The sequence below is a fragment of the Chaetura pelagica genome, unplaced genomic scaffold (assembly GCF_000747805.2).
Source record: "Chaetura pelagica isolate M959 unplaced genomic scaffold, ChaPel_1.0 scaffold938, whole genome shotgun sequence".
NCBI classification, from domain to species: Eukaryota; Metazoa; Chordata; class Aves; order Apodiformes; family Apodidae; genus Chaetura; species Chaetura pelagica.
Genome location: NW_009954221.1, coordinates 1,041,957 through 1,066,865, shown reverse-complemented (window position 1 = coordinate 1,066,865; position 24,909 = coordinate 1,041,957). Strand labels below are relative to the sequence as shown.

The window sequence follows — 24,909 nt, the reverse complement described above, 5'->3', positions numbered from 1 at the left end:
GCACCCATGCCTGCCAGAGAAGGCTGATACTCGCTGGAGACCGATATTAGGAAGGCATCCTTCCCTGTGAGGGTGGTGAGACCCTGGCCCAGGGTGCCCAGGGAAGCTGTGGCTGCCCCATCCCTGGCAGTGTTGAAGGGCAGGTTGGATGGGGCTTGGAGCAGCCTGGAATGGTGGGAGGTGTCCCTGCCTGTGCAGGGTTTTGGGACTAGATGAGCTTTGAGTTCCTTCCAACCCAAACCAGTGTGTGATTCTCTGATTCTACAGTTGTGCCAGTGGAGCCCTTATTCCTTTCTGGCTTGGGACTACAGGTATTGATGGGTCAGTAACATAGGTCCTGCCTGGCTCTGCCCTGCAAGTGTCCTTTCATTCCCTGAGCTTGCTGACACAAACATGTTTGTGGAAAAAATGTTTCCTTTTCTTAATTTTGTGCCATTTATCTTGGAACAGCAGCAGTGGGAAGGACAATGGCTCTTTCTTACTCACCCTGAGAGGAGAGGTTAGGGACTTTGGTGGCACCATATAAATCACTGACTGCCCTCAGTGTCACACAAGCTGATCTATAATTGTCACAGGTCATTTGTTTCCCTTGGCTGTTTTCAGGCCTCTCTTCCCCTGCCAGGGGGTTGGGTCTCCTTAATGAGTTAAGGATGTGAAACATTTGCTTTTTGAAACTGGAAATAATGAGACGCCTTTGTGGGCTGGGACAGCAGAAGCACTTTCAGGGTCCTTGGCTTTTAGAGAAATACCAAGAATGAAAAAAATCTCAGGTATTCCTTGGGCTCCTCAACACTCTGGAAAAGCCACTTCCTGCTTCCTCTGATAAGGGGCCCAACCAAGGGAAAGCTGGACCCTTCCTGAGCCTTCCCTTCCTATCTGTCTACTGAAAGGTGCCAAAGTCACATCTGTTGGGACAGCCAAGACATGAATGGGGTTAGAAGGGGTTTTGGAGCTTGGGGACAGATTATAGCCTGAAATCCAACTGAAAAGCTGTTCTTACTGCTCCTGCAGCACCAGGTGAAAGGTGCTGGTTCCCTCCTCTCCCACTCAGCTTCCCTGCCACGAGGCACCACAGCAGCTGAAGGCACAGAAATGGGAACACTGGAAAACCGGTTGGTTTATATCATGTAACATCAAATCTTGATGCAGAAAATTAATTTACTTCAGTTCTTTATTCAGAAAGGTTCAGTGTGAATATGCCAGACAGTATGAGAGAGCAGATTGACAGGCAGGCAGACAGTTCTGCTCTGGCTGGGAAGTTCTCTGCAAGCTAGAAAGGATGTGGCCCATGTTCTTTTCTGCCTGTCTAGTCCCATCGGGGTCACCCTGGCAGAAGACAACCCTCTCTTCTGCAACAGATCCTGTCCCTCCCTCCTGCTGACACTGGAAACAAGCCAATGGGATCTGCACTCCCAGGGTGTGTTTAGTGACCAGGGAATATCACATCCTTCTCACCTCCCTGTCCAGGAGGGAGAGGGGGTAAGACAAACTTTCAGAGGGTGGAAGGATGACAAGAACTGAGCTCATCTCAGCTGGAAAGACAAGTTAAGAGCCAAGTCTCAGGAAGCTTTTTCCCTCCTCCCAGGGGAGATAAACAGGAATTTCCCAGTGTGAGTCACAGCACCTATGTGCCCGAGTCACCATCCCAAGGTGCCCACCTCCACACAGACTGGGTAGACCATTTCTGGTGACCCAGCTCTGAGAAGGTGTCTAGATGACCTGTGCAAAGGCAGGAGGGATGGTGGGGCACTGCCCAAGGGTGGGCAGGAATCACCTCAGGGGAGGTGTAGGATGTAGGTGTAGAGCTGATGTAGGGCTCCTCACCAACCATCAAAAAAGACCTGCAGGTTTCAAGGGTCCTTGAACCATCCCTAGTACACAGAGAAGTGACAAACCCTTCCCACGTGCTCAGGAAATGGGAGGATTACTGGAAAAGTGAAAAAATAAAAGATCCCTGTCTGCCTGTGAGTGCTGCAGGCAGGGCTGCTGACAGCAGCTGAGAGGTTTTGCAGCTGGCCAGCATGACTGAGCAACCCAACAGTGCCCAGAAGAGCACTAAGAAAAACACACATTTTGCAGTGGAACTTCCTTCTCCTTCCCAGACCCAGTGGTGAGGTTTTCTGCCCAGAAAAAAAAAAAACAAAAAAAAACCCCAAATAAACAAAAGCTTTGAATGTAGCTTTTAAAAATCTCCAGACATTGTTCCTCCTGGGGAACTGGTTCCAGGCAATGTCCCAGGGTTCTCGTGGGTATCCATGGGATTTATTTTTGTATTTGTGGTGGCCTTTCAGCTACTCAGCATCAACCATGAGATGAAATCTGCTCTGTGTCCTAATTACTGACACAGTCACTTCTCCTGCCTCCCGGGCTCCTCTGGTATGAAAGCATCTACTTTGACTTCAAGAGGTGGGAACTTCCCTGTCATTGGAAATCAAGAGTAAAGCACCAATGAAGAAAGGAATCAGAGTTTCACCAGGACAAACCCCTCACCAGACCCCCACCTGCTGTCCCCTCACAGGCTGCAGGCCAACTGGGAACTGTCGGACAGATTCTCCAGGTTGTCCACCATAGTGATGATGGCTTCTATTTTTTCCTCTGGAAGAACATGAGAGGCATTGGATCGAAACTTCTTCAGGAGTGACTCTTTGCTCAGGGGCTTCCTCCAGTGCCCATAGAAAGTGTCACATTTGCCCGTCAGGACATCCCCGCTGTGCAGGAGCAGGGCCACCTCTCCGTACATCTTGTCGAAGTTGGCCACGTTATCTTCAGGGTGCTCCACCACCACCTTGTCCAGCAGCTCCCGCAGCTCCTGCCGGCGGATGCTGCTCTCGGTGAAGGAGCCGAGGCCCACGTCCCCGTCCAGCAGGGCACTGCAGGCGTTGAACTGGAAGGAGTGTCTGGCCTGGTGTTCAGAGCTGCGGTTGATTTGCTTGGAGAGCGGGTCCTCAGCAGGATGGTGCGGATCAGAGAGGGGGAGAAGGACCCCGCGTAGTTGATGAAGAGGTTCCGGACAGACAAGGCAGCGTCCACCACCCAGTGCATCCCCAGGTGAGCTGGGAAGCGCTTGAAAGCGATATCCTGCTTCTCCAGGAGGAACTCGTGCTGCTCGCTGGGCGCGGAGAGCGGCTTGGGGTGATAGACACCGTAGAACGCGCTGAATCCAGAGCAGCCCGGGATCTCGTCCAGGATGAAGGGGTTGGCCTCCATCCCGCGGGCAGCCAGCAGCGCCGCCTCGAAGCCCAGGCGGGTGGCGTTCCCGATGTGCAAGGGCTTGGCTTGGGTGGCAGCGTTGGCCATGGGTGCCCCCGCCAGCGAGGCGGCGATGCCCAGCGCGTGGGTGCACTGGGCCGTGCTGAGGGCCAGCAGCTTGGCCGTGGCTGCAGCACTGCCCATGGTGCCCACCACTGAGGGAGGGTGGAACCTGCAGGGGAGACGGCAGATAGGAGTGTCCCTGCCCGCTGGGAGCACCCACACGCCTCACCCACCTGCCCTGCCCATGGGGGTGGGAAGCACAGGAGTGTTTGGTTGGAAGAAACTTTTAAGGTCATCCAGTCCCACTGTGCACCCTGCACTGCCAGGGCCACCTCTAACCCATGGCCCTCAGCACCACATCTGCACGGCTTGGAAATCCCTCCATGTCCTGAACTGCCAGGTCAGCCAGTGGAAACCCCTCATGGCTCCTCATGCAGGGGGATTCATCTAACTCTGAGTTCGGTCACCTGAAAACTAAATGTCTACTTGAAATTTCATGGGTGACAACAGAGTGAGCTCAGCATCTCCAAAAAGCAGATTTTAAATTCCCTAAGAGTAGGTGGCACAGCTGGAGTCCGAACAGGCAGGCTTTCTCTCCCAGACAAACAAGGTGGCCTCATCCAACGTGCCCAAGGGCAAGAGTTCCCAGCCAATGCCACCTCTTGGACTACACCAGGGCACTGCCTGGTGGATGGTGGTTGACACAGCAGAAAATATGCCCACACTGAAGTGTCTGCATGGCCGTGGGCCACTGCCTGTCCTGTGCTCTTGGCCTGGTTGGTCTAGATTATGACACTGCAGACCCAGAGGGGTCCTCTTGATGGTTATTTTTAAGGGAAGATCTCCAGAGGTCACCAAATGAATACGTGGTGCCTCATCAGCTCTGGCAGAACTGGCTCTCAGTGGGGTTTTACCCTGACCCTGAGTTCAGCTGGAATTAAACTAACATTTTGAAACCCTGTTAGCAGATTCACCAGCTCTTCCTGCTTGCTGAAGAAAAGCATCTTTACCTTTTTGGAATGTTGTGAGCTTCTGTGGAGAAGTGCATGAGCCTTCCTTGCACTTCCAGGCCCACGTTAAATGCCAGCAGGAAATCCATGCCATTGGGTTTGGTGCTTGGAGGTAGCATCTGGGAAGCTGCCAGAAGAGCTGGCAGAACAGCCCCTGATGGGTGAGTAGCAGGGTGCCAGGTGTCATCGAAGTCCATGGAGTGAGTCTGCCAGACAAACAGAGATAAGGACCTGCTGGTGAGGGGGGCTGGGGGTCCTTGCTGATGTTTGAATAATAAAGTCATGGATTGTTTTGGGTTGGAAGGGAACTTCAAGACCAACCCCCCTGCATGGGCAGGGACACCTCCCACCAGCCCAGGCTGCTCCAAGCCCCATCCAACCTGCCCTTCAACACTGCCAGGGATGGGGCAGCCACAGCTTCCCTGGGCAACCTGGGCCAGGCTCTCCCCACCCTCACAGCACAGAATTTCTCCTTCAGATCTCATCTCAACCTCCCCTGTAACACCTGCCTGGTCACCCAGTGGTCCCCAGGGCAGCTGTTTGGCCGCAGCAGAACCCATGACTTCTTTTCCCTTCCCAGCCCCCAGCCTGCTGCCCTCAGCACTGCTCTCGTGGCGGGCAGCAGAGGCAGAGCCCCGGGAGGAGCAGAGGAACCCCGGGAGGAGCAGAGGAGCCCCGGGAGGAGCAGACCTTACCGCGACGCCGTTGGCGAAGGCAGCCAGCGTTGGGGAGAGCCTGAGCCCGGGCTTGCCATACACCGAGCTCACCGCCACCGAGGGGTACAGCTCCTGCGGAGGGAGAGGGGGCCCGGTGAGCACCTTGTGCTGCCAGGAGGAAGGTCCTGCAGCAGGGCTGGGGGTGCCAGGCGGCGGGGCTGCCCCTACCCGGCAGTACTGCAGGGCGATGTCGAAGACGTGCGTGGTGCTGCCCACCAGCCCCACGCCCAGGCTGTCCAGGATCATCCTCTTGCTCCTGTGCCGGACCGTCTGGGACAGGTGCTCGGGCCGGACGGCGTGGATGAAGGAGGCAAAGCTGCTGGTCACCATCTCCTCTGGAGCGTTCCTGGCCACCACTGCAGCACCGAGGGAGAGGGGAGGGGGTGCAGACAGGCCTGGACTGTGTGATGACAGCTCACAGGTCTTCACTCCCTGCTCTCGTGGAATTTACTGAAGGGCAAGGAGGTTATGGGGTCTGCCCAGTATGTCCCTGGGGACAGCAGGCTGCCCACGGCCCTGGGAGGTGACCCACAGCTTCCCTCTGCTGTCCCAGGCCAGCTGGGCTCAGAGTCACCTCCTGTGGCTTCAGCTGCTTGGGAGAGTGGCCACCTGCTCTGTTTTGATGAATCTAGAATTCACAACATTATAATGACCCATTCTAATTTATAATCTAATTTTGAGAGTGCTCATGAGAGAAGGAAAACCCTAAAATCCAGTGTGGCTGCACTGGCAGGACTGCAAAGATGGAGATGTATATATATACATTGACACATCTCTAGGTGTGAGGGGCACACGGATCAAAGGTGGCATTGATGTCCAAGTGAAACTATCAGGGAAGCAGGAACACAAAGACACTTTGCTTCATCCTCTTACAGGAAACCTCATCAAAGCCAGCAGGTACACATGATGCTTTATTTTTTAAGCAGAAAACATCCCAATTGGGAAAAAAAAAAAAAAAAAAAGGCTTTTCCCTAGTCTGACCAGCATGAATTCATCTGAAATGTCATCCTGGCTGACTCACTCTTTGGTCACAAATGCAGTTGGACTCACCTAGAGCCCAGGAGTCTCAAGCCCACTTGTAAACACAGCTGAGAATGTCATCACTGCCAGGACTCAGGGAAACAAATCCCCCCCTGCAGCGGCTCTGGGAGATGGTTTGCTGCAGAAATCCCTAACACTCAGCACTTGGGAAAGCTTCTGCTGAAAAAAACAATCTGTGCCTACTTGGAGGAGCACCTTCAGCCCTGGCAGCATCCACAGATGCCCTCGGGAGAAGGAAAAGGGTGAAGTCAAACCAGGTTGGAGCGGCGGGAGGAAAATCTGCTCCAATCACACCCTGCACCCAGAAAAATTCCAGTTGCTTCCTTCCAGTCAGCAAACACTCTCTGTCACCTCAAGAGGCAGTGAAATTATTTTAACAGTTAAAAATGTTTCATGACTCTGGTGGTTTTGCCCTGGCACTGAAAAAACCCCACCTCTGTCCAAGACTAGACCTGTGTGGGTCACCATTAGCTCTCTTGTTCTCAAGCACCCATTAAGCAGCAGGCATCGCACTGGTTGTATCATGCATTTAAAACCAAGCTAATAGGCAAACATACAATCAACCAAGTGGCTGCACAGCAAAGTTCTGCTTAGTTTGGCTGCAGCAGAGAAGCTGTGGACATGCAGGGCTGGGGAAGATCGTGGTGAGACACAGAGAATGAGCCGTGCACCTCTGCAGGTGACACCACAGGTAGGGCGGGCGCAGGAGAGAAGCAGCAACAACCAGAGGAGTTAAGGACCTGAGCCAACCCACGGCAGCTACAATCTGAACATCTGACATTTATGGCCAAAGAGTAAGAATTTGGAAAGTCTGGTTCTAAATCAGTTAAAGTTTCTGGTTTGGCACCGGAGTCACAATCAGCATTTTTACCACTTGTTGCTTTTCTCTTACTCCCTCAGGGCAAGAACCACCACCAGAGTGTTGCTGCTTCTTCCAAGAGTTTGAGCAGGTTATCTCAGTGCCCTTTGCCCAGTTCTTTCTTGTTTGTTTTGGGGTGGGTTTTTTTTGGCTTTTGAAAGTCACAGCATGATTATTTGGGGATGCTCTGTGAAAGTGCTGTTCTGCAGCAAGATACAAACCGTGAGCAGCAGTTTTGTGAACTTGCCGGGAGCTCGCCAGGAACTTCTGGGATTTCTAGAGCAAAGGCAGAGAAAGAGGATTTGTCACCAAAGCTGCTCGGACTGTTTCAGAGAAGTTTTACTGGTCATGTTTCTAACTTGGCATTTTAAGGCGCTCACAGATCAAAGGAGCAGGTAAAACAAACTATGTATTTAAAGGAGAAAAAAAATATTTTCCAAAGCTGAGTCCAGCAGGAGTGCCAAGAAATGAAGCTGTCCAGGAGAAGGGGCAGCACAGCCTCCTCAGACCTGCCATGAAGTCCTCTCACAGCTGTGAGCAGGACCAGCTCAGAGAGGACAGGAGGAGAGAAAAAACACTCAGCACATCCCAACAACAACAATCCCCTCTCTGATGTGGCACTGTACAGGACACATCTGGGATGCAAAAAAAGGAGCAGGAGTGGAACAGGTTAGTAACATGTCTGTGAAAACCAGCTGAGTTTGTTAGTATTGGGGCAGGTCCCCATTTAATGTCCCAACAATTTTGACCAGTTGAGGAACCACCCAGAAAACAACGTTATCTCCTTGGAGCGAGAAAGGAAAGCTGGGGGGTGGGTAGGATTTGTAGGTGCAATAGTAGTTACCTGGAAGGTGAAGAAGACCATGGTGGTGGCTGTTCCCACTGCTGGATCCCCAGCTCAGCACTGCTCGAGGGATGGCAGAGGTGTCTGCAAGGTGCTCTGCTCCCAGGGTTTATATCTGCTTCTGAAAGGCAACTTGCTTTTCTGTTGGGTTTGTTGGGTTTTTTTGCAACTGAATTTCAAGTGTGGTGACATCAGCCTCCTGGGACAGAGAGGGTGGGGGGAATTGATGAGGAGGGGTGGATTTTTCTCTGCTGAACAGAAGGGAAAACCCCCCTGGTTTCAGGAAATAAATTGGAAAAAAATAAATGTTTTAGACAATAACTGACAAAGTTCAAGGAAATTCCTGTCTCCAAAATGTCACAGGTGCCAATGGGTGAAGCAACTGGCCCCAGGCTCCTCCTCCCAGGGAGGACTATAAAACTGGTACTCACCAGGAAATGAGAGGGACAAGAGCATCCTCCCATTGAGCTGAAGTGCAACCAAACCAGGTAATCCAGGCTGCAGAGGGAGAAGTTGTGGTTTTTCTTTGATGCTTTCCTTGGATCCGTGCAGTGCTTTGTCCTTGGGTGGAGGTTTCTGCAGCTCTGCAGCCCCACGGGCTGTGTGCTGCTGGGCCACTGAAATGTTAGTGCAGGTGGGAGCTCTGGAGCTGCCAGGAGGTGCTGGGAACCCTTCATTCCCAAAGGAATGGTCAGATTTTGGGGGGATGCCATGGCTCCTTGCTTTGTCCAACAGTGAGACCTGGGGAGGCTGAACATGCTGCATATTATTTTGTACAGAATATCAGCCTGGTGTGACACACCCTGCTGTAAAACCAGCCTGAGTTTGCTGCTAAATCCCAGGTCACTCGATCCCTCTGGCTGCAGCAACACCTCTTGGGTGGCTTCCTGCTGTTCCCCACCAGAGGAGGGCTGGGGTGGGATACTGAATCCAGCCGTGTAGGATTACTGTGCACTCTCAATCTTGCTGCCTGCTTATCCCAAACAAGCACTGGGCTTCCTTCTCCTGACATGCTTTCCTGCTGCTGTGCTGTTTCCTTAGGGCTATGGGAACGTTGGTTATCACTCATAAGGTGGGATGGAAAACGAGTCACAAAATGCCACTGGGGAGCAAGTGCCTGAAAATGCAGTGTTTTGGTGTTTGTCCCCCCTGCTGAGCCTTGCTCCAGCCTCCCCATGGAGACAATGTCCATGGTCCAATGCCCATTAACCATCAAGGCAAAGTAGCACAGGCAGCAGATGGGAGGGCAAAGCAGATGCTCACAGTGATGTCTGCAAAGCCCGGGGGGAACAGCAGGATGGAAAGAGGATGCTGAGGGGAATGGGAGGGGGGTGTGAAGGGAGCTACTGAGAGCAAGGCAGCAGCTCAAGGAAAAGGTGCTCAGGAGGCTGGAGCCCAGCTGGCACTCTGGCCATGGCTCAGAGGTGGAGAGGAGCCAGGATGGAAAGAGGACCTCACAAGCCACTTGTGCAAACCCTGGGATGCAGGAGGTCAGGGGAGAGCAGGAAAAGGAAAGCAGAGGGAGGAGGGTGGGTGAGGGGTGACTTTGCCTGCACTGCACCCAAGGTTTGTGCAAGGGAAGGATCAGCCCAGGCTGCCCCATCCCTTGGTAGAAGTGCTCTCTGAAAGTTCTGGCAGGTCTCCAGGTGCCTCCTCACCCTGGGGAGGTCTCCATCCTTGTGGTTTCCTGGACAGTGTCTGTGCTGGCTGGTACCCTGGGTGTACACAGACCTGCTAATCCCCCCACGGGAAGAAAGGGACTTCCCCTTTGCTCCTCTGCCCTGTAATCTCTACCCAAATTGCTCCCTGGGGTAGAGCTGAGGAAGCTCAACTCACAGATGTTGGCAAAGGGAAGACCTGGCGGGGGATCTCTCGCTGTGTTGCATGGAGTGGGTCACGTTATCAGCTGTACAAAACAGACAGTGACAGCAGTGACAAGGGGTTTATCCCAGGGGCAAGCAAGGCTTGGCTGTGCTTTGACCTGAAAACCCCTCCGAGTGTTGTCACACAGCACCTCATTTCTCCAGGTCCTGGTGCAGCCCATAGCATCCCCATTGCTGCTGCCCCCAGGACAGCAGCAGGAGGGTCTTCATTGCTTGCTGTGTCCTCATGCTGCATGAAATGGAGGGGGAAGCAATGCCCAGGGGCTGGAATGGTCTGGGGACAAGGACCACGGGTCCATGTTTGCAGTGTGTGGTGGGACACAGTGGGTAGGTGCAAGCAGTGGGTAGATTTGCAGCTGTTCCCAACCCCAAAACCTTCTCCTTCCAAGGGAAGCTCCTTCAGTCTCCCCCTTGGCCATACCTTGGTCTAAATCCTGTCACATCCTTTCCCTTTACACCTCTGTAGCTTGGCACAGCAGATCCTGGCATTCCTTTCCCCCTCTCAGACCCCCTAGGAAGGATGTCCTACCTGCTGGCTGTGTCTCTCCACCCTTCACACCACCACGCTGCCCGTCACAGCCTCCAAAACCATCCAGGTTCAGCTGGTGACACAGGAATCTCCAGCAGAGCAAACCCTGGCAGACAGAAAAGCAGCTCTGCAGGGCAGCCCCCTGGGCAGCCCACCTCCCTCCAGAAATCCCACCTCACTCCCCTCCAGAGAGCCACACAACCAGGGGCTCGTTGCTGTGTGCCTCGAAAGCCACGGTCTGAGCTCCTGCAGAGCGAAACATCTGGAGGAACTTAACATGGTGGCCCTCCTCCAAGTACAACCAGTTAAACCCAAGTGTTATTTATATCTGAACATAATTTTTGAAAGGGAAAAAACCAAATCCAACATGTCACTCCACAGGTAGCTGCTCAGCTCCTCCTGAGAGTGCTTCGTTTCTTAGGGCCTTCTCCAAGTCAGTGGTTTATATGGATGCTTGATGTCAAACGAGATTTGCTGTGTTCCTCCTCCTGACCCAGGGAAATCTAACCTCTAACACAACCAAATCACTGAATGAACTCATTGCCCAACCCCCCCCTCCCAGGATCACTTGAAGGTTTTTACCCTTTCCACACTTAATGAGAGTTGAAGTTGCTGAGTCAGTTCTGAGCTGTTTGGGAGCAGTTTCTCCTTCATTCTTCACAGCTGTGAAAGAATAAATGGAGAGAGGGAAAACATGAGGTTTTTAAAGGAACAAAAGGGCCCAGAGGCCACTGAGGTTTGTCCAGGGTACCGAGTGATTAAGAGCAGGCACTGGGGTTTAGGTTTTTTAATATTCACAAACCTATTTCTGCTTTGGGTGGTGCCCCTCCACTCCTCCTCGCTTCCCAACCAGCAGTGCCACTTCCCTTGCTTTCCAAACAGCTCTCTGGAATGGCTGAGGACAGAATACATCACTTTCTCCTGGTTCCAGCTCCTTTAGGTCATAAACTGTTCTAAAAATACCAAAACAACAAGAACATTGCTGTTTTGTTTTCATCTTTGTTCCCTAACAGAAGCCTCCAGAGAGCCTGGGCTCACGGTACCCAGGAGTGCAGGGGATGGAGTGTGGGGGCTGCCGGCAAACAGGCGAGTTCATGGCAGAAATATGAAGGGTTTGAAAATAGACCATTTAGTCATTAGGGTTTCAAGAAAGGGATGGAGCTGGAAAATTCCATCTGGAAGGGAGACTGTGTATGTGTGAGTCGTGCCTGCCTGTTTGTCTGTTAACAGTGGATAAGAAGTGTCCTGGAATGGCTCAAAAATACCTTGTGGGTTTCGTCTGAGTGTTTGTTGGTTTGTGTTGGGCTATTCATTCCTCTCCATCCCCAGCAGCCTGGAGAAGAGGGGGCAGGAACCATCACCACCACCTGCAGCGCTTCGGGGCACCTAAACATGTTTTTGCCAGAAATTCTGGTAGCCTAAATAGGTTGTGTGTGTTTTTTCTGGATAGGACTCCGGAAAGTAGGCACCTAAAGTCCTGCTTTGAATCAAGCCCTTGTCTGGAGCCACCAGTGGGGAGGCACGATGGAAACACCTGAGCCTGTCACCAGTTTCTCCCTCCTTGGAGCAGGGCTCTGAAGGTTGGCCGAGTGCCCTGAGCCAGAGCAGCGCTGGTCTAGACGCCGAGGAGGTGGAGGTTGTGGGGGCAGCGGCCGCAGCTCCCTGTTTTGTCTGCAGGGGCCATGGCCAGCGCCGCGGGTTTCGCCGCCGTCTTCTACAGCGAGCCGGCCGTGCTGGGGCTGCTGGCCAACGTGGCCAGTGCCTTCCTCCTGTGCCTGCAGAACCTGGCCGTGGCACACACCGGCCTCAGGCCGCAGCCAGGAGAGGACATCCTGGCAGGTGGGTGATGCTGGGGCTTTCCCCACAGCTCTTTGGCGGGACAGGTGGGGAGACGTGGGCTTTCTCCAGTGTTTGGGAGGTCTGTGTCCCCCTGAGGATGGCTGCTCCTCTTTCCCCAGCAACTCTGCCAGGAATCTGGTCCAAACCCTTCACGTGCCCTTCCCTTGTCTTCGTAGATCCAAACCCCTCCTGGACCTGCTCACCACACCGAGGGGCTTGGTGGCCACACACCAAAGCTCAGTAGAGAAATTTGTCCTAAGGGTGGGAAGACAGAGGCCACAGGGCTGGTCACCTGAGGGCTGTGAGACCTGTGGTGGGGCATCCCCCAGAGCTTGGAGATGCAGCACTGCTTCCTGCACCTTAAGCCTTTTAGGGTCTGACCTCTTCGTGTCTCTCTCAGGTGTCCACCTCATCCTGATCGGAGGCTTTGTCCAGCTCCTGGCAGGATTTCTTGCCTTCCGGAAGTATGACCACCTTGGAGGTGCAGCCTTCCTCACCTTCTCTGCTCTGTGGAGCAGCTTTGGGGCTACCCGCATCCTGGTGGCTGCCTACCCCAACCTGCAGAACACAACCCTGCCCCTGGGGAACGCCAGTGCCAGCCACCTCCTGCCCACAGCCCCCCTCTCTGCCAGCCAGAGCGCGGTGGCTGGGCTGGTGGGCTACATCTCCATCTCCTTCATCCTCTCCTTCTGCTCAGCCACCGTGAACTACATCATGCCCTTCACCTTCGGGGCCATCACCCTGGCCCTGGTGTTTGAAGCCGTGGGGCTCTTTGGCCAGTGGGCCCTGGTGGCGTCAGGGGTGGTGGAGCTTCTCGTCGTGCTGTGCGGGCTGTACGGGGCTGTGGCTCTGCTCTTCAAGGGCCTCACGCAGCGCTACGTCCTGCCAGGCTTCGGGCATCCTCTCTTCAACGTCCTGCTACTGGGGTCAGCACAGAAGAGCTCTTCCAAGGCCATTGGGGAAGAAAAGAAGAAGAACACCAAGTACGCTGAGCCGATGGCCCTGGGCAACATCTGTGACACTGTTTCTGCCTTTTTCTTTGCCTTTTACTTCTTTGGGTACATGAAGACCTTCTGTGTTGGAGCAGTGTGGATCTCCATCATCTCCAGCTGCCAGCTGCTGTCCAGCTTCTACAGTTATCTGAGAGGTGATGTCTACCACACTACCAAATTTGGTGTCCACAGCCTCTACTGGCTGGTGATGGCTTGGGAAGAGTTCACACTCACCACCTTCCTCGGTCCATCCGTGACTCAGGAAAGCAGGCTGGGAACGTTCGGAGGGTGGTTCCTCCTGGCCACTGCCTGCATGCTCTTCCTGATGTCCACCCACAAAGACACCCTGGAGATGCTGCAAAACGCCTGGTTCGTTGCCCTCACGGCGGCCTCCACCCCCCAGATCCCGCGGGCAGGAGCCGAGCTGCCCCTGGGGGCTGCCTGCAGCCTGGGCGCCGCGCTCGCCGCCTACGCCGCCTTCGCCAGCCTCATCAACTCCATCGGGGAGAAGGCTTTGGTTCCAGTTGGTCCCCAGGCTATGTCCAGCTCAGCTCTCCAAACCACCCTGATGGCTGCCAAAGCCTTCCTCATGAGGTGCAAGGATTTCCCGAGCGGCACCAGAGCTGAAGTGCCAGACTCCTTCTTCTACATCTGCAACGGCCTGGCCGCGCTCTCAGCCGTGCAGGGCAGCCTGGGTGACCCCAGCAGGCAGCAGCTCTCCCTGCCCTCTGTGCTCATCCCAGGGGCCCTCATGCAGCTGTACGTCTGCAGGATCCAGGTGCAAGGAGGGAGGAGGTTTGGTTGCATCCTTCCATTCTGCTACGCTGCCTTCTGGGGAGCGTGGGCCTGGCTGCGCTTTGCAGGTAAGGCCAGGCCAGAGCTGCTGCTTTGCTTGCTTAAAAAAAAAAAGTTGTTTTCAGGAAATATCAGATCTCCAAGTGAATTCCTTCTCCCAGGAGATTCAATGACACCAGGTTTACCAGTTGTCCTCCTAGCAAAAAGATAAGAGCCAGGCTGGTACTCACGTAAGCAATGGCCATTGCTGCAGTCACTTGCTACTCTCACAGCTACAGGAGTCCAAGTTGTGTCTTCAGCTCCAACAGAGATCAAGATTTCCCTGCTAAACCGTTATGATACAGCCCTCAGACTATCTCCAGGCTACTAGCTGAGAAAACCAGTTCAGGAGATGCTTTTTAGGCAGTGAAAGACTCCAGGTTCTGGGTCTATTCTTCAGGAGCCTGGAGCAATCCCTCTGAGTTGGTCAGAGCCATGAGGAAAGAGCTCAGAATGATGAGCTGGGCTTTTAAAGGCCTCATTTAGCTCCAGGTGGGCAGCACATCCCTACAGCCTCCACACCAGGTCCTAGTAAAATGAGCACCTGTAGGCAAGGTTCATTATTGCTTCAGAGGAGTGGCAAGAAGCTGTTATTGCTTCCAGCCAGAGCCTATTACCAGCTGGAGGCAAAACCATCAGCTTTTCTGGGCAGCCATCCCCAGTTGCTCAGTTAATACCTCAAATACTTTGCATTGCAGAAAGGTTTGGGTGTGGTAGATTATCCCTCAGCTGGTTGGATTAGCAGCAGACACGTCATTCTTCTGTTCCACTGCACTTCAAGCTTTGCTCACAACACAACCCCTGTCCTGTTTCAGGTCACCTGGTGAGCCTCAGTGCAGGGAGCAGTGAAGGATTCACCGCTGGTTCTATTGCCTTCTTGGTGCTCAATGCTTTCTTGATGCTTTTAGGTGAGTCTCAGTACCAGACGTGATTGTTTAGTGTGGGGTATTTGGGGTCAGACCATTCACCACATCTGTGGTCACTCTGTGAGGGAGCCTCAGCTCTGCCTGTCAAGATCAATTAAGAACTGAAATGTTTTGCCCACAGTCAGTAACAGGAGCTGAGCTGGGCTTAGAAGAAACACTCACAAGGGAAGGGAAAGAACTTTTCAAAGAAAATAAAAGGTTCAAATAAGGTGAAAATGTTAGATGGACGGAGCTGCTGGCGAGTGGCCACAGTCACCTCCAGTCCAGATGCTGTAAATCAGAATCTTTGGCTGCCTGAGGAGTGTTTTCCATGTGAGCAGTGTCCTGGCAGATGAAGGGCTTGGCAGCAGGTCTCTGAAAAGCCAAGGGCTGAGCAGCCTGTAGCTGCACCTCTCTGCCCCTCCGTGAACAGGGAAGTCAGACCACGGGCTGCTCCACTTAAACAAATAGGATTCAGTTGATTTAGGATCCCTTCTGCTGCTTCAGACACGTTTTCATGGGCCACTCTCTGATGCGAGTCCCTTGTGTTTCTATTTCTTCCCACAGCTTCCTCCTTTAATGTGGTGCTCCTCTGTGTGACCCTTGCAGTGGAGCTCTTGACCATTTGTTTCCTGCTCTTCACGCTGGAGAACCTCCCTTTGCCGCTAGAAAGTGAGTTGTGGGCAAACCTGGTGTGAGTGGCTCCAGCTCCAGTGAAGCTTTGGCTTTGCAGCAAGTGAGGATTTTATTGGTAGCTACATGGAGTGTTTTAGCAAGAAGCTTTGTAGAAGCTTTTCTAACAGGGGAAAAAAAAAAAAGGCACAGGTAGGAAAGGCTGGAAATGGAGCCCTGGGTCCACAAATAGGCTGGAGTGCAAATGCTGCAGGAAAGGAAAACCAAAAGCAAGTCTGAGATGCTGGGAAGCTGTGAGAGGTAGAAGAGAATAAAACTTTGTAATTTACCCTTCCTGCCTTTGACTCTCTATGGTTGTTTTTTTTTCCAGTTGTGATGCTGAGCATCCTCAGCATTATCTGCTTCTACGGAGCAACAGCATCACTTGCCAACAGCATGTTTGGGAAGGATCTCATGATGATGGGACCCCCTCTGCTCACAGTAAGAGACCTTGCAGGGTGGTGTAGCTTCCCTCGTCAGGAGAGACATCCTGGATCACTGGTCTTACATAGGGGAATTCAAGCTTCCAGGGGATGTCCTTCTTTTGAACCCCTTAGTGCCATTTGAAGTCCCAGTCATCTCATTTCTGTAGGGAGCCATGAGCTGAAAACAAGTCCTGCCCTTCATGAATAACATGATGGAAACTTGGGGAAAGGGCAGGGACACCTACCAAGCTCCTACCTGGCTCCAAAATGCTTATCTCCATGGTCCTGTGGAATTAGCCAGCTCCAATCCAAGAACTGCTGGCAGACTGAGATTTTAAAGGCCCAAAACCTTGAGGGCAGGGAAGCAGGGAGTTAAAATTTCCCCAAAGTGGATGGGAAGAGCTCCCCACTTTACCTGTTAACTTCAAACCTTTTCTACCCTCTCCTACCTCTGACCAAGGCAGTTCCACCTCCCTGAGTTGATTGACTTCACAGCTCTAATTCCGGCTGCAGAGAAACATTTTCATTAAATCAGCATTTCTACCCATGGAGACTCTGAGAAAGCACTTGAAACTTGATCTTACTCAAATTCCTCTGGATTTAAGATTCCCAAGCAGTTTCCTTAGGTCATTTTGGAGAGGGGTTATTTCTGCAGGAAGCAGTCACTGTCCCGGGTGGGATTCATCTCCTCTAATTTTAGGCATCAGCAGCTCAGATGTTCTCACCTGAGCTTGTCTCTTCAGAACCAATCACTGGTGCCTTGTGAATCATCTCACCTGCTTTATGTGAAGTGTCCCTAGAAGTGCTGCCTCTGCCCTTGGACTATCAAGGGAGCATGGCACAGCCAGATACCTGCATCTAGGTGGTCTGAGTCCTACCCTGTATTTGCTTATTCCCACCATAATGGATTTATTGCCTCCTGATTGTTGCCAGGTCGAGAGCTCTGAGAAGGCCACGGAAGATCCTCCACCCTGCATCTGCCCCAAGTCTCACTGTACCAGTGGCCTGAGGACCATTGCTGACCTCCTGAACACAGGGGCGGTGTGTGGGGTCCCGACAGACACTGTGTATGCCCTGGCAGCCTCCTGCAAGCACCCTCAAGCCATCGAGAAGGTCTACAGAATCAAGGTGGGAACGCAAGGATGTCATCTTCTTACTTGGATCCTGCCTATGTCCTGTAGATGAGTCACGTGCAGCAGCAGCAGCAGGTCTGGGAGCCTCTTGTTTCGAGTTGTCCTGAGGCTCAGGATTTATCTGCGGGTAGAGCTAATGAGCAGCCACACCAACACGTCATTTTCTGAGCTGAGCAACCTGGGGTAAAGCATCCTCTGCTCTGGGCGTGGGGCACTGGGAATGAGGCATCTGCCTCCTGCTCCTCTGGGGAGGCCAAGCACCAACCCAGCCTGGAACCAACACAACCCTTGTCACAAGTGGGTCCAACCCCGGGTTTGTCCCCTCCCTCTCTCTTACCGAGTGCTGAATCAGAATCCCAGCTCTAAATTCCCCAGGATTTTTGGAGACATTCAGTGCTGGAATCAGCCCCACACTTTGCACCTCCAGGGCAGCTTTTGCAGCCTGGCCCTGTCTGTGCTCCATGAGGCAATTTCCTGGCGGGCCAGGGGAAGCAGCATAACAGACACCTCAGCTGGCGGGGTGAGCAGCAGACAAAGGCAGCCTCTTCTGTCCTGCTGCAGCGCCAGCACCAGCCTTCCCTGCAGATGAGGTCATGTAAACAGAATGTAAATACATGCCCAGTTCCTTAGTCACTTGGCCCCGCTGGAACTGATGTCAGTTGAGGGCTGGAATGGCACCTCTTTGTGAGCTCCTTATGTTTCCCCCCCCATGTCACTGCTCCCAACAACCTTGTTTCCAAGCACTGAAGGTGTTGGTGGGCAGGGGTTTAGGCTCTCCCTCCATTGTCCTGCTGTGAACTGATGGGTTTGACCTTGACTCACACCAACATCAGTTGCAAATCAGGGCCCAGCTGTGCAAGATGTTAAAAGTCCTGATGATAAGCAGAGCGTTGTGGTCCCATTGCTGGTTGTGTCTAAAGCAGGGGATTTGGGTGCATCCTGCCCAGAACCCCTGAGGACACCACTGCCCTCTCTCTTCTTCAGTTTGCACATGCAGATCTGAGCTGTGGCATCAGTCACAGTGGGAGCCCCCCCTGTGCTCAGCTCGTTATGCAGAGACAGCATCTTTCTTGCTGGGAGATCCTGGTCCCTGAGATTCCAGTGGGCTTCAATCTCCTCAGCACAAACTTTCTCTCCTCATGGATTTCCCCCCTTCTTCTCTTCCTGGTTTTTGCAGGACAGGCCCCAGGAGAAGCCCATCTGCATCTTTATTTCAAACCTGGACCAGCTGCGAGCAGCTGCTCCCCCCATCAGCCCCCTGCTTTGGGAATTCATGGAAAACGTTTATCCTGGTGGCATTGGCTGCATTATCAAGAAGGGAGAGTGGCTGAAGAAGTTAGGTGAGATCAGCAGGACAGCCCTTCCCTCCCTCTTTCATGTTTCCAAAGCAACAGGTCTGCAATCCACACACTCTTTGGGATGGGGAGAGATGCTGCCCACTGTATCCTGAGACATCACCTCTGGAGCCCTGGCATGCCTTGGTAGATGTTGAGCAGGGAGTGTTAGTGAGCTGGGATGACTCAGTGGCAGCAGGAGCCAGGGTGGTGATGTTCTTCACCCAGTCAGGCTCAAAGGAAGGGAGGCTCACCAGCCTGGGAGGGTCACCTCTTCCAAACCCAGGGCTGGTTGCTCAGAATGAGCAAGCCCTGGGTGGAGCATCAAAGATAGAGGAGAGGTCCTGGGGGGACTGGGTTCCTGTGGGCATCCCTTCTCATTGCCTCTTCCTTCCTACTGCATGGACAAAGTCAAAACACTGGGAGCAGCCACGTGGGTCACCCTGGGACTGGGCTTCTGGGAGTCAATGACAACAGAAAGGCTGCAGAGGCAGCAGAAGTTCTGCTGGAGAGGCAGAGCCAGGGCTGGGAGGGTGGGCCACGATCACAAGAAGTTGGGCTCTGAGGCACAGGCAGATCCTGTGTCTGTGAAGGCAGCTGTGCTGGTACCTCAGCCATTCATCTTTTCTTCTACAGTTGGTCCAAAAATCTTACAGAACCTTGGATTTCTGCTCCAGAAACTTTCCTGAAACTCTACAGACTTGCAGTCTTGCTGGGGGTGCGGAGCAGGGTCACTTGCAGAGAAAGCAGGTGTCCCCCTGCTGCCACGCCAGGCATGGTGCCAGTCCTGCCTCTGCCAACCTCCTCTGTCTTTCCAGGGGTAGGAGCTGGCTACAGCAGGGTGGGGACTCAGGACAGTATCATGATCCGAGTGCCTGACCTGACAGTCCTGGTGCACCTCATCGACATGACGGGGCCCTTGGCCATCACGTCCGCCAACCCCAGCGGGGAGGTGGACAGCACCCACCACGACATGGTCATCTCGTGAGTACACACTGCAGCCCACCCCTCAGGGGGGGTGGCCAGCAGCCCCAAGGGCTTTGTAGGTCATGTTTTGATGCCCCATGCTGAGGGCAGCTCCAGCACGAGGGAGCAGGAAACGCTGTGCAGGGTTTTGTTCATTTTCTTGTTTCCTTCCAGGCGTCTTGGCCATAAGCTGGAGGGTGTTCTCTGTGATGGAGAATCTGATGAGGTGGTGGCATCAACTGTGGTCAACTGCACAAAGATTGATGAAAGTGAGTGTAAGAACCACCCTTTCTGTGTCAGGACTTGCATTTTCCTGGGATGTTTCCATGCCTTTCAGTAGTATCAATCTGGCAGCACAGTGTGCTCCAAGAGTAACAGTTCCTGAGTGCCTGGACATTTACAAACATGTTGATGAAGAGGAATAAACAAAAGATGTCCTTGGAGGACCTCTGTGTTGACAGAGAACAAGGCAGTGAGGAGAAACACAGTTGTGCAAGCAAAACCTGCCTTGTAGGAGCAAGAATGCTTGGAGTGGGAGGGCGGGTGCTTCTGAGAGGAAGGGTGTGGGCTCCATGTAGACCATCAGAACGGGGGTGTTACAGGAGCTCCTCCACAAGGAGCTAACAGCACAGGCTGAGGTGCCATTAGCTGGATCAGGGTTTTCACCTGAGTGGGATTCTCTAGTGGAAAACTCTTAAACAAAGTGCAGGCTCAGTGCTGGTGGGTGCTTTTGGTTTCTGACAAAGTTCCCTGTCCTCTTCCTACACAACTTTGTTATTTGGTTGTCCTGAGGATTCAGAGGGCTTTGCCAGTTCAAGACATTCCTTTAGATCCCCATCCCTTTCCTTCACCCCTTGGGATTTGTCCTGACTTTCTCATTCTTCCTCTGGGCAGGTGGCATCAGCATTGTGAGGGAAGGCTGCATCCCAGCAGGCAAGGTGATGCAGATATTTGAACGTGTGAAGAACAGAGCGGTGTGGAACTGAAGGAAACTTCCCCTGAGCAAAAGAACAGCCCCTGGTCTCCCTCGGGGCCACGAGGCATCCAATGCCTCCCAGGAAAGCTCTACCTTCTCTGCTCAAGCAGTTGCCTCCTTGGGAAACAGCAGCTCCTCCCCAGCCGGAGTCTCTCCCGGGAGGTTTCTGTGGCTCTTTGGTGTTTATCTCCAGCAAGTGCCTGAAACCGCCGGGAGAGCTGCCAGGGGGTGCCAGCAGGACCAGGAGCCCACACTTCCCTGCAGGAATTCCCAGAGCTCCTGTGCTTCCTAAATGCTGTGAACTGTGAAGGTCTCACCTGCCCGTACATCCCCTCCCACCACACTCAGATCTGTGTATTTTAAACCGCTAAAACCCACTAAATAAATCCTCTTTTTGGAACGTAAGGAAAAGGTTTCAGGTTGTGTTTGATTTCCACCAAGCTCATCGTCCTCCAAAAATTGCAAAGCTCCGTGGCTAAGGGAGGAATAAATATTGGAAGAGGGTTTACAGCAAGGAACTCAGGCCATGTCCTTCTCTGGCATCTTCCCAGCCGTGCCCTGTTTGGCCCAGCTGAGTCCCCAGCTGGTCTCGGGGCACTCAGCTCCTCGCTGAGGTGGGTCTGTGGCCAAGCTGGGACCTGCAGAAGGTTGGGTGGCCCTTGGCTCTGCTGTCCCTGGAGCCATCACCAGGCTGGTCCCCAGGCACACGGACCCACACCAGGCAGGGGAGGCAGCTTCCTGCCAAGAGCAGAGGACAGAACTTTCCTCTCCCCCAGAGCAAATGAGAGGCAGGGGGGGAGGCAGGGACGGGGGAAATCAACTTTTCATAGAGACAAACCCGAGCAAGGAGACAATAAGTTGGGCCCCAAAGGCAAGAGACTGGCTTCAAAACACAGCGACGTGCACTGCAGGGCTGGAGGGCTCCTGTAATGTTTTTTCCTGTGCTGGGGGCAGTGGCCAAGGGGCAGATCTCTGCCAGGTCTCTGCAATTGTTCCTTCTCCTCCCTCCTGCTCTGGGCAGGGAGATCATTCCCTTGGCACAGCCCTGGCACCACCTCCCTATACCCAAGGGACAGGCTCCTTCCCTTCTCTTCCTCCTTACCACTGTTTTGGAGCACATTTTCTGCCCTGCTCGTGGGCTTCTCCCCAAAGCCACGTCCCTTGCTCCCTCCCTGCTCACTCCACTCTGCTCTGGGACTGGAGCAGCCAGACCTGGGAGCTCTGGGGCTGGATCCCTCCCACGCTTCCCTGCTGACATGTAAACACTGACTCCAGTTTTATCCGAGCCCAGCTTGCTTTGGCACCAGGTTGTTGTCCACCCCATCCTCCACGAGGTGCAGCCTGCTGTTCAGTTTGCACTCAGGAGCCACCACAAATAGCAGCTTTGACTCTGGCTCCAGGTGACAGATGCTGGACACAAGCAGCTCCCCAAACTGCCCCTTACAAGCCCCTGGCAGCCAGTCCTGGGGCTGAGCACAGGCTGCCCCTGCCCCTGCAAACCCATCTGCACCCCCAGCTCCTGGCCTGGGGACACTCACTGCTGGCTCTGCTGGGGCTTGGCCAGGTATTCCTGGCCTCCTGTGGCTCCCCAGCCTGTGCCAGCATCTCTCAGTGGAATCCAGCCCCTGTGTCCCCTGCACATACCTGGTGGCAGCCAAACAAGCCCCACACACATGGCAACCTTCTCACCCGTGGGTCTGTGTCCTGCCCTGCTGAGCCAGCAGCCAGGGTGGCAGCTCCATGACCAGCCCATGTGTCTGGAGCCCCTGTGCCACCCTGGAGGAGAAAATCAGTTCCCCTCCTCATCCCATGGGTGACCATCACATCCCCATGTCCCTTAGGATGTGCCTCCTCCCTCACTTTCTGTCCCACGGGGAGAGTAGAGCCAACATCTCACAGAGTCACAGAGTGGTGGGGGTTGGAAAGGACCTCTGAAGGTCATCCAGTCCTGCTAGAGCAGGATGACCTACAGTAGATCCCACAGAAACATGTCCAGAGGGTTTGGAATGTCTCCAGAGAAGGAGACTCCACAACTCTGGGCAGCCTGGCCCGGGGCTCTGTCACCCCCACAGTAAAGGAGTTTTTCCTTACGTTTAACTTGACCCTCCTGTGCTCCAGCTTGTGCCCATTGCCCCTTGTCCTGCCACAGGACTCCACTGAACAGTCTGGTCCCATCCTCCCAACACCCCCTTTTAGATATTTGTCTTTATATATCATTTTAATACCTGAGAGATTTGGTTTAATACCTGAGAAACGACTTCACCTTGCCAAGCAAATGAGGCTTTTTCATATTGGCCATAAACTGCTGGGGAAACAAACCAACAAACACAGCAAAACAAAGCAGAAGGTCCCTTTTGACTTGTCACCTCTGTGATGTGGGGCTGCAGCTCCATTAAAACATGAGAGAAGTCCCGTGTTGTGGGACTTCACCACAGGCTCAATGTTAAGCCTCTCCTGGATGGTGGGGGCCTCACATTGCAGCTGAAGGGAGTGACCCGGAGTTCCCCATCTGCTGGGCACACTCCACACCCCCAGGATTTGGTAAATCAAGGCAAGGTTTGGTCCAGCGGGAGCAGTTCCTGGCTCCTGGGATGTTGCAGAGGGAACATTTTGGTAGCAATAGCAGCTCCCACTGCCTCTGGCAGGTGAGCCAGGAGTGGGACATCTCAGCCCTGAGGGAATTGTGGTGGTTGGAAAATCAGGAGTTAGAACAGAAATGATTTTTCAACTTCAGAGCTATGGACAAACCTTCAAATTACATTATAAAAGAAGGCAGATAAGAAAATTACAGGAGCTCTTTGCTTCTGACACCAGCTTCATTTCAGGGAGAGCCAGGAATGGCATTTACTTTGACAACAAGCTGGTGCAAAGAGTTACTGGCAGAGCACAAAGGAACCAACAAACCATCTGTGCTTACGGGCAGGGTGGAAGCCAGAGATGTAAAGCTGGGGATTCTTTTATGCATCAATTGACTTTTTATTGTTTACTGGATGAGAAAGCAAATAAATGATTTCACAAGGGAAAAAAAAACCCAACACAGTCACCATCATCTGGGGTTCTCACCTGGCCACTCACTGTCCCATCAGAATTGTGCTGCCTCGTGACCAGTTATAGAGCTGTTTGCTCTGCACCTGTTTTCTAACCTCAGGTGTTAGGTGGGGTGATAAAAATGAAATATCTGTGGTTATTTAACACAATCAACCCTGAAACCACTTTCATCCTCCCCTGGTTCGTGCCGGGAACAAGCATGAATCTCTCCTGCAAAGAAGGAAATGAATTAGATGTCTCAGGGCTGCTGGAGAAGGAAGAGTATCACCCTTGCAAACACATTTGGGTAAATCCTTCTCGTATGATCATAATGACAAAGCTTTTTGTCAAAGTGCAGTATTTTACAGTGTCAATGATTTTTTGCTGGTTTATCTGGATGATTATTTATCATGGTTCAGCTCTTGACAAGCAGACATGTTGTTCCATAACCTCCAGGGATGTTGGTGAGAAATGCCCAGTTTTGTGTCTGAGACCAGGGGAATAGAGGAACTGGAAAACTGAAATGGACTAAAGATGTGCCACAGAGTCATCAATGGTTTGGGTTGGAAAGGACCTTTCAAGGTCTTCATCAGTGACCAAGGACATCGTCACTAGATCAGGTTGCTCAGAGCCCCATCCAACCTTGAATGTTTCCAGGGATGGGGAATCTACCACCTCTCTGGCAACCTGGGCCAGAGGTTTCCCCAGTGAGGTTTCCCCAACTTCAGCATAAAGCATTTCCTCTTTTTTCCTCTAGTCTAAATTAAGTGTCTGACTTGGAAGCAGCCAGAGACCCTGGTGATTTTGGGCAGCACGTCAGGGTGTCAGTTCTGCCACTTTGGCCAAATGTGAGGCAGAGCTTGTCCCTCTGAACAGTGGTCACAGCAACTGCACCTGGGCAGTGCTCAGTGCCCAGCCCCAGCTGAGCAGCAGCACCACACCAGGGCCTCACGGGTTCCCCTGAGCTCGGCACGAGAAGGGCTGGAGCTGGAGCAGCGTCTGCGTGGCTGCACAGCCACGACTCTTCCTGGGGACTCAAAGCAAGCTCCCCAGGTCTGCCAGCCTTCCTGGTTAGAGGGACACAACCCCACCTCCCTGGGATCAACAGTGGGAGCCTTCAGTCCCTGGATTCAAGCTCTCCAAACGCAGGGGCCTGTTGTCAGGGTCCTTCCCAAAGCCAAACGCCTCCGTTACGAGATCATAGAATCCCAGAATCCCAGGGGTTGGAAGGGACCTCAAAAGATCATCCAGTCCAACCCCCCTGTCAGAGCAGGGTGACCCAGAGCACATCACACAGGAACGTGGCCAGGGGGGTTTGAATGTCTCCAGTGAAGGAGACTCCACAGCCTCTCTGGGCAGCCTGGCCCAGGGCTGTGTCACCCTCACAGGAAAGATGTTTTTGGATATTCACCTTGAACCTCCTGTGCTCCAGTTTGCACCCATTGCCCCTTGTCCTGTCACTGGTCATCACTGAGAAAAGCCTAACTCCATCTCCCTGACACTCACCCCTTACATATTTGTAAACATGGATGAGGTCACCCCTCAGTCTCCTCTTCTCCAAGCCCAACAGACCCAGCTCCCTCAGCCTTTCCTCAGCAGGGAGATGTTCCACTCCCTTCATCATCTTTGTGGCTCTGCGCTGGACTCTCTCAAGCAGTCAAGATGTTCTTCT

At 53.2% G+C, this 24,909-nt stretch overlaps 1 protein-coding gene across 1 annotated transcript; it reads right to left on the bottom strand.

The window, feature by feature from the left end:
- Nucleotides 1–2,512: 2,512 nt before the first annotated feature.
- On the bottom strand, nucleotides 2,513–7,743 carry LOC104393921 (cis-aconitate decarboxylase-like). Its single transcript, XM_010003450.1, is given in 7 exon segments — nucleotides 2,513–2,943; nucleotides 2,946–3,421; nucleotides 4,263–4,468; nucleotides 4,958–5,050; nucleotides 5,147–5,334; nucleotides 7,100–7,154; nucleotides 7,723–7,743. Coding segments are annotated over 7 exon segments (1,470 nt in total).
- Between the last annotated feature and the right edge of the window lie 17,166 nt (nucleotides 7,744–24,909).